The following is a 16241-nucleotide window of genomic DNA, read 5'->3' on the forward strand; positions in this document are numbered from 1 at the left end:
CTTTGAGTTGTTTATTTTTCATAAAGTGAGTTCTCAGTGGTTCTCAAGCTTAGCCTATAGTAAAGTTATAAGACAGATCACATTTATTTTAGGTGTAAAAATACATTGGAAACAGTCATATGTATGGGGAAAAGATAGAAAATGGACCTTAAAATAAATGAAGTGAAAATGTATGAAAATCTTTGGAAATGACACCGACAAATTGCTTGACAACCAGCTGTATGTCACAATAGAACAAATAAGGGACAGGGGATGTGTTTTAGGATGAATTAAAGTCACTGCTGAAAAGTGTTCATTTATTAGATAAATCAAATAAGGATCAGCAAACAAGTGAAACAAGTCTAGGAAAGGACCGAGGATGGCTTTAAAGACCTTGAAGTGCTGCCTCTCACTTGCAATAGCAGGTGTCAGTGGTCTGTACTTCACCAAGTAATCTTCTTGTAGATGACTGAAGGAGCTGCTTGCAGTCTTTGAGAACATTTCGTTCAGCTAGGACTTAGTCCATTCAGGCTGCTACAACAAAAATACCTTAGACTGGCTAATTTATAAACAATAGACATTTATTTCTCACAGTTCTGGAGGCCGGAAAGCACAAGATCAGGGAGCCAACAGATTCGGAGCCTGGTGAGTTCCTTATGGGTGGGTGGCACCTTCTTGCTGTGTCCTCTTTTTTTTCCCCCCCGAGATGCAGTCTTGCTCTATTGCCCAGCTAGAGTGCAGTGGCACCATCTCAGTTCACCGCAGACTCTGCCTCCCAGGTTCAAATGATTCTCATGCCTCAGCCTCCTGAGTAGCTGGGATTACATGTAGTCGCCACCACAACTGTCTAATTTTTTGTAGAGACACGATTTCACCACATTGGCCAGGCTGGTCTTGAACTCCTGACCTCAGGTGATCTGGCCACCTTGGCCTCCCAAAGTGCTGAGATTACAGGTCTGAGCCACTGTGCCCAGCCTGTCTTGCTATATCCTCACATGGAGAAGGAAGCAAGGGAGCTCACTCAAGTCACTTTTTCTAAGTTTCAAAACTGTTACTTTATATATAGATATAGATGTAGATAGATATGTCCTTTTAAGAAAGAATTTCGCTTTTGAAAATTTTTTCTTCATTTAAAAATTTTAATTTTTTTTTTTTTGAGATGGAGTCTCACTCTGTCGCCCAGGCTGGAGTGCAATAGCACAATCTTGGCTCACTGCAAGCTCCACCTCCCAGCTTCACGCCATTCTCCTGCCTCAGCCTCCCAAGTAGCTGGGACGACAGGCGCCTGCCACCAAGCCCGGCTAATTTTTGGTATTTTTAGTAGAGACGGAGGTTTCACCATGTTAGCCAGAATGGTCTCGATCTCCTGACCTTGCGATCCACCCACCTTGGCCTCCTAAAATGCTGGGATTACAGGCGTGAGCCACCATGCCTGGCTAAAAATTTTAATGTGTTTTTTAAATGGACATATGACTGTATATGTTTATGGGATTCATAGTGAAGTTTTGATACAAATAATATATAGTGACCAGGATAATTAGCAGATCCGTCATCTCAAACGTTTATTATTTCTTTGTGTTAGGAACATTCAATATCCTCCTTCTAGCTATTTGAAACTATATAATGTACTATAGTAAACAGTAGTCATCAAACAGTGGTATGGAACACTAGAACTTATTCCCCCTGTCGAGCTGTCACTTTGTATCCTTTAACAAATCCAAGCTACTTTTAGAAGGGCTAATGTCAATCATAAGGGTGGTGCCCCCATGACTTCATCATTCCCCAAAGGCCCCACTTCTTAGCACTATCACAAGGGGTATTAGGTTCCAACAAATGAATTTGGGGTGGAGAGCACCAACATTTAGATCATAGCAAGTGTTTAGGAAAATACTAAAATCGAGCCTACTCTTTTAAACAACCTTTAGGCAATTAAAATGTCATAGGAGTGATTTTAGTGATTTATACGGAAGTCAAAAGTCCCAAAAGTTTTCATATTACAAATGTTCCTATGAGAAACATGTACATCTGTAAAACAAACAAGCAAACAAGCAAAAGGAGGAAATGAGAGTTCTAAATTTATGACACCACAAGAAAACTCCAAAACAGAGGTCTGTATTGAGGTATTGTGGGCCACAGTGCGCTGCCCACACACCGGGTTTTGTGAGAGGTCTGGACTGGAGCTTGTTTGTACATGTTTTCTTCTCTCCTTTGCTTAAACTGTTATCAGACCTAGAGACCACTCCCACATCATCACATTATCAGACCTAGAGACCACTCCCTCCAACTCCCAGACTGAAATGTTCTACCACCATGGTCCCAGCTAGTCCAAATCATCATCTCCTCCAAGGTCCAGACCTCAGGGCCCCCCAGCTGAACTTCTTTTACGTCATCACATCATCAGATACTGCTTGAAGAGTCACTTGGCTCATGTCTTGATATTCCAGAAATCTCAAAGGCATTTGGCGAGGGCTGAGCCAAGTACTTTTTCCGCCTCCAGTTACCACAAAATCACATTGTTTTATACAGAGAAAAATCTGTTTCATGCTGATTTTTAAAGACTGTGCAAATTTATATCTTCTATACTCATGAATAAGAGCAACGAGGTTGACCGAAGTGACCGGAATTAGGCTTTATGACATGGGATTCTTAAACAATTGGATTAGAGTTAATGGAGAAGGATTTCCATCTGGTTCTCTTCCAGGTGTCTTGAGTTTTAATCAATTTTGTGTTTCCTCTGGCAGTGTTGGTTCATAGAAAATTTAACAAGTTTGGCCGGGTGCAGTGGCTCACACCTGTAATCCCAGCACTTTGAGAGGTGAAGGCAGGCGGATCACCTGAGGTCAGGAGTTCGAGACCAGCTTGGCCAACATGGAGAAACCCCATCTCTAGTAAAAATACAAAACTGACTGGGCGTGGTGGCGCATGCCTGTAATCCCAGCTACTCAGGAGGCTGAGACAGGAGAATCGCTTAAATCCAGGAGGCAGAGGTTGTGGTGAGCCGAGATTGCACCATTGAACTCCAGCCTGGGCAACAAGAGTGAAACTCTGTCTGAAAAAAATAAAACTAAAAAAAGAAAAGAAAATTTGACAAGTTTGTAGTGGTTTTACTGCAAGGAAAAACTACATCTTAAAAATGTGTTTACTCCAAATTGTACTATTAATAGATTTCTGAAAGCCTAAGTTTTCATTAAGAACTTTTTCTTTAAAGGTGTATCAGGTGAAAGCCTTGAGATGATTCTGGATTAGATATATGGCAAAGTTACTGTAAGATCAAAAGCCATTGTCCGGATGAAGAAATCTTCAGGGTCGATATGAATGCACGTAGGATGACTGATGGAATCCAAGAAAAGCTGCCATAGCTCTGATTTTGTCTTTTTGTTTTGTCTTTACGGACATGCTCTTGCTCTGTCGCCCAGGCTCGAGTGCAGTGATGATCATAGCTCACTGCAGCCTTGACCTCCTGGGCTCAAAGCTATCCTCCTGCCTTAGCCTTTTTTTTTTTTTTTTTTTTTTTGAGATGGTGTCTTGCTCTGTCGCCCAGGCTGGGGTGCAGTGGTACCATCTCAGCTCATTGCAACCTCCGCCTCCCAGGTTCAAGCGATTATCCTGCCTCAGCCTCCCAAGTAGCTGGGATTACAGGCGTGTGCCACAATGCCCGGCTAATTTTTGTATTTTTAGTAGAGACGGGGTTTCACCATCTTGACCAGGCTGGTCTCAAACTCCTGACCTCAGGTGATCCACCCGTCTCGGCCTCCCAAAAGTGTCGGGATTACAGGAGTGAGCCACCGCCCCTGGCCCCCCAAAGGCTTTAAAGTGAAGTGAATGAAGATTTCATTTTCCGATTCTGCTACAAATTGTGGGACTTTAAACAGGTTACTCATCTTCTCTTTGCTTTAGTGTTGTGGTCTGGAGCCTGATCTTCACTCTACCACTTACCCTGTACATCTTGGAAATTTTATTTTATTTCCTGTGACTGTTTCCTTGTCTTGAAGATGGATTATTCTAATATCCACTTCATAATCTTGTTTCATTTAAGGAGATCGATCATACGCGGGAAGCACGTAGAACAGCGCATGGAAGAGCACAAGTATTTCATAATGAGAAGCCGTGGCTGTTACTAATACTGTTATTACTAGTATCCGTATTTCCAGGCAGGGTTGTTGAGAAGGTGAAATGAAAGAACGCATACCAGGGCAGGCTACATAATTTGTGGAGCCCGGTACAGAATGAAAATGCAGGACACCTTGTTCAAAACTTCCTAAAAACGACAAGACTGGGACAGCAGAGTATTAAATCAAGCGCAGGACCCGGACCTGCAAAGGTTGCAAGCTCGCAGACACCTTTGCACAGAGTGGGTGCTAAATAAATGCTCCGTTCACCTTTGTGAAGGCTCCTATGCCTCACTCTTGGCAGCACCGTTCACACTGACCACTGGTTGCATTTATCGCTGACATAAGGATGAGGCCTGGAATTGCATTCACGGCAGAGTCCCACCGGGAGGACCGACCCTTACCCCCGCCGACTCCCCCAGGTCGCCCTGCTGCAGGCCGCTCAGCTGCAGGCCCTCGGCACGGAGGCCACGCTCAGGGGTTCGGGGTCCATCCCGGCCTCCAGCGGCCGGGCCACCCGACTCGCGCGCAGCCGGGCGCCGCCGCGTCCCCGCGGTGTTTACTCGTTGCCCGAGGAGACGCCCGGGCCACCCGCCGGCTCCACGCGCCGCCGCCTAGCTCAGGGCCGGTTCCGGGTCCGAGCGTACCCTCGGGCTCGGGTCGCCATGAGCCGCGGCCGCTCCTCTGGCTCCGGGAGCCTGGACTGCACCAGCCATACCGCATTGGGCGCTGCTTCGCCCGCGCCGGAGGTACGGTCCCAGCTGCCGGCCGCGCGCGAGGGTGGCCCCGGGGATAGACGACCCCTGAGGGGCTGAGGCGCCCTTGATTTGCACCCTTTTCCTCCCGGAGGCGTAGGCAGAATCAGAGCAGCTCTGTGCGCGCGTGGGCGGTGGCCTGGGACTGCCAGGGCGCTGATTTCAGGAGGGGATGGGCAGGACTGGAGTTTGCGGAGTGCGTCTGAATTTTAGGTTGTGCCACGCTGCTTCTCTGACCATTTAAAAATGTGAAATTCGAAAGACAGTGTGGCCGGGCAGTTCCTCCCCGCCACCTCTGGGAGCAAAGAATTTCTTCGTTTAACTTTTCTGGCTTAGCTACTGAAGTTTGCTTCGGAGCAATTTCTGGAAAATCTGATGTGGTAGGAGGAGGACCAGCCCGGAGTAGAGTCGCTGGCCCTTTCGTTGCGAACTAATCCAGAAACGTTGATAATTCAGTTGCTGCTGGATGCAGCTATTAATTTACTCCCAGGAGTTACTTAGGCTCTGGGGACTTTCAGGTATTAGATGTGCCAACGCGCGCGCGCACACACACGAACCTGCGCGCACAGACGCTCGTACACACACGCGAACACGCACACACGAGAGCAAACACGGGCGCGCACACACACGAACACGGGCGCATGCACACTTGGGCGCACGAGAAGATCTGGCTGGCTCAGCCTGGGTGAAGTATCCCGCTTTGGCCCTGGCATCGGGGCCCACCAGGTATAGTGTGTATCGGGAGTAGATGCCCGAAATGGAGATATTGTGTTCAGCTCAACTGCTAACGGCAAGTAGCTCACCCAGTTAGCAAATGATTGAGCATCTTTCTTTCTTTCTTTCTTTCCAAAGTTTTGGACTTTTCCTACCGCGCTGTGTACTAACCATAGATATCGCTGGGGGATGTAGTGAATTCAAAACATGAGTTGGATTCTCCAAGGCGCTATCGGAATTCTTCTAATATTCAGCAGTTTTGATTGTTGCCTTACATCTGACCTGTATTTAGATCTCTCTGATTCCTGGCATATTTGTGGAAAATAAGTACCACTATGTGCAAATAAAACTATTTTTTTTTCTTTCGAATTCAGAGGCCAGTTACTAGATGTTTTTTCTTTCATCTGACGTTTTCATATTTGACTTTATTAATTTTTTTCCCAATGTGGTGTCTTAACCATACATAAGTATGTGATAATTTTTATATTATTTATATATATATATTTTTGGTGAACCCATTGAGAGTAAATTATAGCCATCATGATTCTTTCTTTCTCTCTCCTTTTTTCCCTCTCTTTCTCTCCCTCCCTCCTTTTCTTTCTTTCTTCTTTTTTTCAGACAGGGTCTCACTGTGTCACCCAGGCTGGAGTGCAGTGGCACGATCTCGGCTTGCCACCACCTTGACCTGCCCCCGGGCTCAAACTAGCTGGGACTGCAGGCATGGCACCACGCCTGGATACTTTTTGAATTCTTTGCAGAGGCGGAGTTTTATCGTGTTGCTCAGGCTAGTCTCAAACTCCTGAGCTCAAGGGATCCACCTGCCTCAGCCTCCCAAAGTGTTGGGATTACAGAGGTGCACTACCATGCCTGGTGCCCTATGACCTTTCATCTGTAAATACTCTGATGTGTTATCTCCTATGAATAAGGGTATTCTCTAATGAACATATAATGATCAAAATCAGGATATTTAGCATTGTGACAATAATATTATCTAATGTACACGATCTACTAAAACTTTGCCAGTTGTCCCAATTATGCCATTTATTGCCATTTTTTTTTTCCATTTTAGGATCACACATTGTATTTAGTTATGTCTCCAGTCTCTTCAAACCTGCAACAGTTCTTCACCTTTTTGTTTTGTTTTTTGTTTTGTTTGTTTTTGTCTTCGATGATACTGATATTTTTGCAGAGTCCAGGTCATTTGTTTTATAGAATAAGTTTCTCTGATTGTTCTTCATGATTCGATTTTTGGTAGGAATAACACAAGAGATGTTATGTCTCAGTGTATCACACCAGGAGGGGCATATATCAGCTTGTCCCATTATTGGTGATGTCCCCAACTGGTGGCCTCTGCCAGATTTTTCCCCTTTAGCAATAAATAAGTAATCATATTAGTTGAGTAATAACATTGATTCAGATAGAAATTTTTAGCATAAGTCACTACCTACAAAAGGAAAATGTCCTTTAAGCATGAGATTTTAACTGGCTTAAAATAACTAAATTTTATTGAAAACAAAAGTAGCTGCAGACAAGGCAGCATTTATTACAATTAAATATTCAGTTTGCAAAATACTTCATCTGAGATAATCTTATAATTTAGATAGGCAGGGCAGAAATTTCTCACTATATAAGGTGAGGAAATAGCTTACTCCATTAGAAATGATGGAGCAGGGACTTGTATCTTTCTTTCAAAAGTTTTGTACTTTTCCTTCCATGCTGGACTGAAAAACATTAAATTACAAAGCCCTGATAGCCTGCAACTTTCTGGAAAAGTAAAATATTGTAGAGACTGAGATACTAGCTTTAGACTCAAAACTAGATTCAAACAATCCTGATTATATCACTAATCTGTGACACCTTGCTCAAAACAATTCATGTATCAGCATTTTAGTGTTTTCATCTAAAACATGGAATCATAAAACTTATCACATAATGTAGTTTGAGGATTTCACAGTTAATAAATGGAAGGCACCCAAGAGAGTGTCTCACAGAATAAGTGCATATCAATATTAGCTATTGTTATTCTTTGTAATTTTTGGAATTTGCTTTGGTGTCAACACCACTGCACCTACTCCTACCATCATCACCAATGCTTCCATCAATACTTCAGCCACCATATCAATAATCAGTGTTTTGAGAGTCTATAGGAGGGACAGAGGCTACAAAAATGAATTGGAGACTGACCCTGCTCATAATGAAGAATCAACAACTTACAATCCACTGTGGGAGGTAGAGGTGGGTGTATTGCTTGAGCCCAAGAGTTCAAGACCAGCCTGGGCAACACGGCAAAACCCCATCTCTACAAAAAGCACAAAAAGTACCCAGGCATGATCTGTAGTCCTAGCTACCTGGGAGACTGAGTTGGGAGGATCACTTGAGCCCAGGAAGTTGAGGCTGCTGTGAGCCTTGATCGCACCACTGCACTCCAGCCTGGGCAACAGAACAAGACCCTGTCTCAAAAATAAAAAAATAAAAATAAAAAAAGAGTTTACAATCAAGAGAAACAGACACATAAAATATTACTCTTTTATTGATACTAAAATTTAATGCTGAACTCTTCTCAAGTTGGATTTACCTATAATGTGATCACCAGCAGAGCCTTACTGGGATGGAAAATGTGACAAATACTAACAGCAATATTATGAGAATTGAAGTGGAGCAGCCCAAACACGAAGGAAAGAGATATGCTTTGGGGGAAGTTTAGAAACAGCTTTCAGTAAGACTGCACAACTTTGTCATGCATTTGAAATAACGCTACCCAGTGAAAAATGTGCTGGGCGTGGTGGCTCATGCCTGTAATCCAAACACTTTGGGAGGCTGAGGCGGGAGGATCACTTGAGGTCAGGAGTTTGAGACCAGCCTGGCCAACATGGTGAAACCCCATCTCTACTAAAAATACAAAACTTAGCCAGGCCTGGTGGTGGGTGCCTGTGATCCCAGTTACTGGAGAGGCTGAGGCAGGAGAATTGCCTGAGGTGGAGGTTGCAGTGAGCCGAGATCTTGCCACTGAACTTCAGTCTGGGTGACAGAGCGAGACACCATTTCAAAAAAAAAAAAAAAAAAAGTGACCAAATTATAAAATAGGATCACCAGTCAGCAAAAAGCTGTAGCAATAGTTTTGTGGAAGGTGCTTGGATTCCAAATCCTCTGCAGGCTCTCTTGCTATGTCAGTGTTTTCACAAACCTGGAAAACTTTCAAAGTTAGAACTCTAGTAGATACCATTGTTGGGAATTTGAGCATCTCTTTCCTTTCTGTAAAACAAGGGTTAATTAGAATAACTGTCAACAGAATTGTTATGAGAAGCAAATGTAAATAGCAACACACTCTGTCAGCAGCTATAGTTCCTCAAAGCAAAGGACTAAGAGCTGGTCATAGCTAATTATAAAGGAATTAAAGTCTGTTTTCCTTTTTCTTCCCAGCATTTCCATTTTTAAAAACCTCATATAAAATACATATAACATAAATTTTGCCTTCTTAACTTATAAAGGTACAGTTTCGTGGCATTAAGTACATTCACATTGTTGTGCAATAGCTGCCACAAGCCATCTTCAAAACTTTGTTCATCTTGCAAAAATGAAACTCTGTACTCATTAAGCAATAACTTCTCATTTCCTCCTCCCCACCACTCCTAACAACCACCATTCTACTTTCTTTCTCTATGAATTTGACTATTCTAGGCATGCTGTGTAAGTGGAATCAGACTGTGTTTATTCTAGGTGTGCTGTAAAAGTGGAATCACACTGTATTTGACTATTCTAGGCACTCTTTACAAGTGGAATCAGACTGTATTTGACTATTTAGGCATTCTGTATGAGTGGAATCAGACCGTGTTTGACTATGCTAGGCACTCTGTCTGTGTAAGTAAAATCAGACTGTATTTGTCCTTCAATGACTGGCTTATTTCACTTAGCATAATGTCCTCAATGTTTCTTCATGTTACGACATGTGTCAGAATTTCCTTCCTTTTTAAACCTGAAATATATTCCGTTGTATGCACATGCCATGTTCTGTTTATCCATTCATCTGTCTCTGCACACTTGCGTTGTTTCTATCTTTTGGTTGTTGTAAATAATGCTGCTACGAAAATGAGTGAACCAATATCTCTTTGAGACCCTGCTTTCAATTTTGAGGTATATATACCCAGAAGTGAAATTGTTAGATCCTATGGTCATTCTATTATTAGTTTTTTGAGGAACTGCCATAGTGTTTCCGTAGTGGCTGCACACATCTTACATTCTCACCAGCAATGCACAAAGGTTTTCATTTCTCCACATCCTCACCCACACTTGTTATTTTCTGTTTTTTTTTTCTTTTATTGTAGCCTTTCTAATGGGTATGAGGTAGTATCTATTTCCACTTTTTAAAGAACCATTTCCTCCCTCTTCTGGTTTGCTCTGTTTTTTTTTTTTTGTTTTCCTCCTTTTTCTCAAAATCAAATTTAAGAAGAGATCTGTCTCTAATCACATTCTTCATATGAACATAAATCAGAAGTCTTCTCTAGATATAATGAAAACCAACCTCCACCCCACCACCCCGAAAAACAGAATACAGAGAAAAAGAAACCGAAGGAATAGAGAAAAAAGAAAACACAAATGATAGTTGAAAGAAATAGAAACATATCAGTAATTACGATAAATACATATGGACAAAATGCTTAGTTAACTAAGAAATAGTCATATTGCATTTAAAAAATCTAAATATATGCTATTTATGAAAGACACATTTAAACAAAAAGATATGGGAAGGTTGAAAGCAAAAGTGTATAAAAATGTATATCAGTCACATAACAACCAACATAAAATGGATCGACTATATTAATATTATGCAAAGTACTTTAACGCAAGAAAAGCATCAGTAGTGGTAAAGAGAGTCACTAAATAATGATAAAAATTTCATTCATCAGGTAGTTGTAATAATTCTAAATGTATCTGTTCCTAAGAACACAGCATCAAAATAGAAAAATGAAAATTGACAGAAGCAAAAATCTGTAAGGACAAATAGACAAATCCACAACTAAGAGAATATTTTAAACATATCTCTTGGTATTTGGTAGATCGACCAGACAAAAATTTGGTAAGAGAGCTGCTAAAAGTGCTGAAATGTAAATTTGGGTAAGTCACTGTGAAGAATAGAAATATGTAAACTATTTGGGATATGGCTATAAAAATTAACAGGATTATTTTTCCCCAATTACCCAAGAGAATAAATGCCTTTCATCTATGAAATAATCAACCAGACAAAAGCTTAAAAATTGTACTCTATTGGTGGGAAGTGAATTAGATGAGTAATGTTTCCCCTTGTTTTAAATAAAAAGGCTTTATACTATTAAAAATAATGACTATCTAATTGTGAGCAAACATTAGAAAAACCCACCTTGAAGGACATTCTACAACATGTTGACCAGGACTCTTCAAAACTGTCAAGGTAAGGATTTGGGGATACTAAGGAAAAATGAAAACTAAATGGATTCTGGACTAGAAAAAAGGACATTAGTGAAAAAACAAACTGATTATATTGGAATAAGGTCTATTCCTTAGTTAATAGTATTGTAACAATGTCGATTTCTTGGTTTTAATAGATTTACCTCAGTTGTATACGTCATTACCATTAGGGGAGGTTGGTTAGAGGGCATATAGAAACTCTGTTTTGTTTTGTAACTTTTTTGGAATTCTAAAATTATTTCAGAATAAAAAGTCTCAAAAAATAAACGATAACCAGTTAATCCGTTTACACATATCTAACTTCATTTTAACTTTAACATTTAATTTCTTTTGGTATTATCTACTCTTTTACCACCTGGCTTTAGAGATGAGATAAAATCTTCAAAGAACAGGTAGGAGAGAGCTTTTTGAATGCCAGAGTCACTTTTTCTTTGCATATTTTAAAGAGACGTGTATTTACTTACTGTTACCAAATATAATGTGTAGTGTATTTCAAACAATAGTGAATATTCCTTGGTTTGTACTTGAGTTAAGTTGACTAATAATTATAAAGAGTTTTTTCCATGTTCAAGGACAACTTGATTTTTTTTTTTTTTTTTGAAAAAGGGAGTAACATTTGCCGAGCCAGGAATTATTTATGCTATGTTCTTTTACCCAAGGTTTCTTTATTTCTTTGTTTTGCTTCCAACTTTCTTTCCTTTGAAATTGGTGCTTTGGTGGCTTTGATCTAAGGCAGAGAAGTTCAAAGGCATTGCTGAGGCAGACCAGTAGCACCTCATTCTTTCTCTTATTGATACCAGCACAGCTATTGCTGATAGCTTATATATCTGCATGTTCAGATATTGCTTATAAAAATAACTGTCTAAACCAGGCATGGTGGCCCATACCTGTAATCCCAGCAACTCAGGATATTGAGGCTGGAGGATCGCTTGAGCCCAAGAGTTTTGAGATTGCAGTGAGCCATGATCGCGCCACTGCACTCCAGGCTGTGTGCAGAGCAAGACTTTGACTCTAAAAATAATAATGGCAATAAGAATTAGTAAATGATCAATCAATAAATATCTGAGTTCCCTTATTAGTGCCATAAGGAATGGGTCAGTCTCATAAAAATAAATATCTGAATTATATTTCTGAGTAACTGAAATGACTTCCTTTTCATTGACTGAATTTCCCTTATGCTTTTCCTCTTGAATCTTCCTTATTAGTGTCATATAAAAATGCATTTTTCAGCATATTAAGGCCATCGTAGTCTAACCTCAATGTCTGTGCAAGAAGGAACAATTTTAAGACATGACTATAATTGTCACATTTCCCTAAGTCTTTTCTACTTCAGACTAAAAGAAATGGATAGTTGAACACTGAAAAGGAACTCTTGTTGAAATCTTATGAGTGTTTGGAGTAAGCAAAAATGAAAACTCAGGAGGAAATGGGAACCATAAATATTCTGCTTAGTGAATCATACATTATATTAGTCACCCATTTGACAAACACTTATTGAGTCTTAGGCACTCTGTTAGGCACTGAAGATAAAGAACTTTTTCCCTGACCGACAATAAAATAAGTGCCCATTTTCAAGCGGATGCTCTTTTAGATACGGTACCCCTCTCATAAAAGTTATATCCGCAGCCGGGTGCGGTGGCTCATGCCTGTCATCTCAGCACTTTGGGAGGCCGAGACGGGCGGATCACGAGGTCAGGAGATCGAGACCATCCTGGCGAACACGGTGAAACCCCATCTCTACTAAAAAGTACAAAAAAACTAGCCGGGCGAGGTGGCGGGCGCCTGTAGTCCCAGCTACTGAGGAGGCTGAGGCAGGAGAATGGCGTGAACCCGGGAGGCGGAGCTTGCAGTGAGCTGAGATCGCGCCACTGCACTCCAGCCTGGGCGACAGAGCGAGACTCCATCTCACAAAAAAAAAAAAAAAAAAAAAAAAAAAAGTTATATCCTAGTGGGAGACATAGATTTTTAAAAAGTAAACAAATAGGCCGGGCGCGGAGGCTCATGCCTGTAATCCCAGCACTTTGGGAGGCCGAGGCAGGTGGATCACGAGGTCAGGAGATCGAGACCATCCTGGCTAACACAGTGAAACCCCGTCTCTACTAAAAATACAAAAAAAATTAGCCGGGCGTGGTGGCAGGCACCTGTAGTCCCAGCTAGTCGGAGGCTGAGGCAGGAGAATGGCGTGAACCCGGGAGGCGGAGCTTGCAGTGAGCCGAGATCGCGCCACTGCACTCCAGCCTGGGAGACAGAGCCAGACTCTGTCTTAAAAAAAAAAAAAGAAAAAAGTAAACAAATAGATAAACAAGGTAATTTTAGAGAGTGTTAAGTCTTTTGAAAAGAAAATAAAGCAGAATAACAGAATGGAGATGGAATGAGGTGAAAGGTGAGGTCTAGTCTGGGTAGGGTGGGGAGGGTTGGCCCTCTAAGGAGATAACATGCTGAATTAGAATATTCTTAGAAACAGCAAGAGTGGTGCCAGGTCCTTGGGTGGGAATGAGCTTGATGTGTTTATTTTATTTTTATTTTTATTTTTTTGAGAGGGAGGCTTGCTCTTGTCACCCAAGCTGCTGCTGTGCAGTGGTGCGATCTCAGCTCACTGCAACCTCCGCCTTCCACGTTCAAGTGATTCTCCTGCCTCAGCCTCCCGAGTAGCTGGGGTTACAGGTGTGCACCACCACACCCAGCAAATTTTTGTATTGTTACTAGAAATGGGGTTTCACCATGTCGTCCAGGCTGGTTTTGAACTCCCGACCTCAGGTGATCCACCTGCCCCAGTCTCCCAAAGTGCTGGGATTACAAGGGTGAGCCACTGCACCCGGCGATGTGTTTAGAAAGAGTGCAGTTTGTGGAATGTTCCTCGATTTGGGTATATCTAATGTTCCCTCATGATTAGATTCAAGTTAATCATTTGGGGCATTTTTGGCAATTGGATAAGAGGTGTTGTGTTGTTCTCAGTGCATTGCAGATGGAACCTCATGCCAGAAGACAAAATAAAAGGCTGCAAAACTGTTCCAGATTCAATAGACTAAAGAAACTTGGCACATGTAATGCATTTATTGTTTCTCTAAGGAACATTATTGAGATAATTGGTGAATAATACAGTGTCATTGTTAAATTTCTTGAATTTGACAATTGTATGAAGAGGAATGTCCTTGTTCTTAGAAAATACAAGCGGAAGTGTTTAGGGGTAAAGGGCCATAGTGTCTGCAAATCGCTCACAAATGATTCAGCAATCATACTGTAATATACACATAGAGAAAGGAATAAATCAAATGTAGCACACTGTTCTCACAATCGGTTAATCAAAGTGAAACATACTTGAGTTCATTGGATTATTCTTGCAACTTTTCTGTAGGATTGAAATAAAAATTTTAAAAAATTATGTGCCGGGCAACAAATGGAGTTACAAAGTAGAAGTCAATGTTTCCCTGTTTCTAACTGTGGAGCTTACAGTTGAGTCAGGTAAATAATAATTGATAATAAATAAAAATTTTAAAAAGGAAGAAGGCAAGCATGGCTAGAGTAAATATATGGTCTCAGAGAAGAACCTAGAGGGACAGACACAGTGAACAAACATAATTACACAGGGTGCTCTAGGAGACCAGGGAGGGACGAGGGAAAGGAGGTTTTGCTGAGGTTACTGGGGCAATGGTGGTGGTGGTCAGGGGGTGATGCTGACCTTGACATGCCATCAGGACATGTAAATGATGGTCACTAGATGGCTGGAAATGTCAATCTCTAGTTAGAGATGCAGATTTGGGAGCCATTAGATACTGGAAGTGGCTGAGATCGCAGAAGGGCATGAAGTAACCCAGTGAGAATGTCCCACTCTCATGAGGAGACAGCGTCGAGGACAGAACACAGCAAATATCAAGTTGTGAGTGGGTGAAGGAAGTGAGCTGCAGTAGTGACTGAGCGGAGGGCCAGAGAAGTGGGAAAAAGGAGAGACGCTTGGAAGAGAGTGGGGGCATGAGAGTAAGGAGGATTCCCCAGCAGTAAGTGATTTGTGTGTCAAAGGCCAAAAAGGAGGTCAAGTCAGGTAGGGAGTGAAAAAGTGTTACCTGGACTTGGAGGCCTGCGGAGCCGCCCTCTGGCCCCCTCGGCACTTCTCTTAGTCTTTGTCATTTATTCTACTCCCGGGATATGTACTGCCTGCAGACCTTCTCTGAGAGGCTCCCGTCTCAGTGGCCTGCGTACTAGGAAGCCAGGAACCAGCTGGAGTGTTTATGCCCACCATGCATCCAGGTCCCAAGAGGGCAGCCAGCATCTCAGCACTGGTCCTGCCTCCCCTTTCCCCCTGTGTTGGTGGCACACATTCCCTTTCAGGTGGGAAAATGGGTCTCCATATGGATTGTTCTCCACTCTAGGATTAAAAGCAAGGATTCTTGTGCTGTGACTCCTCTAGGCTTTGCTATTGATATGCAAAGTCATGCTTTTGAAAATTTAAATCATTCTTCTGTTCCAGAAAGTCCACTTCTTAAAAATCAAGAACTCAAGGCTGGTCATGGTGGCTCATGCTTTTAATCCTAGCAGTTTGGGAGGCCAAGGCAGGAGGCTGTCTTGAAGCCAGGAGTTTGAGACCAGCCTGAGCAACATAGTGAGACCCCATCTCTACAAAAAAATTAAACAAACAAACAAACAAACAGCGGGCATGGTGGCGTGTGTCTGTAGTTCCAGCTACTCAGGAGGTTGGGGCAGGAGGATACCTTGAGCACAGGAGTTCAAGGCTGCAGTGAGCTATGATTTGTACCATTTCACTCCAGCCTGGGTGATAGAGTGAGATGCTGTCTCTAAAAAATAAATAGAGAAATAAAAGAATTCTGTAGTTCGGGAAATCTTCCAGTGTTGGCCTAAGCTATATCCTCCTGGACCCACCAGCAATATCTACCCACAAAATATACCTCCAAGTAATAGAATGAGTTGACTTATCACGTGGATTTATTTAGAATTGACAATTAGAATTTTAGAGAATAATTGCCAAAAAATGATTATGGTTTTGACCATATTGGCTGTTAAGTGTTTCTTTCTGATAGTAATTACCAACTATTTAATGTCTGGTTCACGATTTTAAACCATGCCATTTGAATAGAGATCAATGCCTGTGCTTCTATTCATGAAGGCAAATGGGCAGACTGACATTTACCTAACAGTGAAATGAAAATATTCGGATTTATTCAAACTTACAAAGATAGATTTATTCAAGATGCAGGTGATACAGTTTCATTTCACATCATTTTGACCT

General features: G+C 41.8%; 1 protein-coding gene across 1 annotated transcript in view; it reads left to right on the forward strand.

Annotated features, from left to right (window-relative positions):
* The first annotated feature begins 4663 nt into the window (after nucleotides 1–4663).
* CCDC170 (coiled-coil domain containing 170) overlaps nucleotides 4664–16241 on the forward strand; it is a 130608-nt gene continuing 119030 nt past the window's right edge. The window contains exon 1 of the mRNA XM_045391355.3: nucleotides 4664–4837. Within this exon, the coding sequence (XP_045247290.2) occupies nucleotides 4754–4837 (84 nt within the window). The 5' untranslated portion in view covers nucleotides 4664–4753. The remainder of the gene's footprint in view (nucleotides 4838–16241) is intronic.

Source organism: Macaca fascicularis, chromosome 4 (assembly GCF_037993035.2).
Source record: "Macaca fascicularis isolate 582-1 chromosome 4, T2T-MFA8v1.1".
NCBI classification, from domain to species: domain Eukaryota; kingdom Metazoa; phylum Chordata; class Mammalia; order Primates; family Cercopithecidae; genus Macaca; species Macaca fascicularis.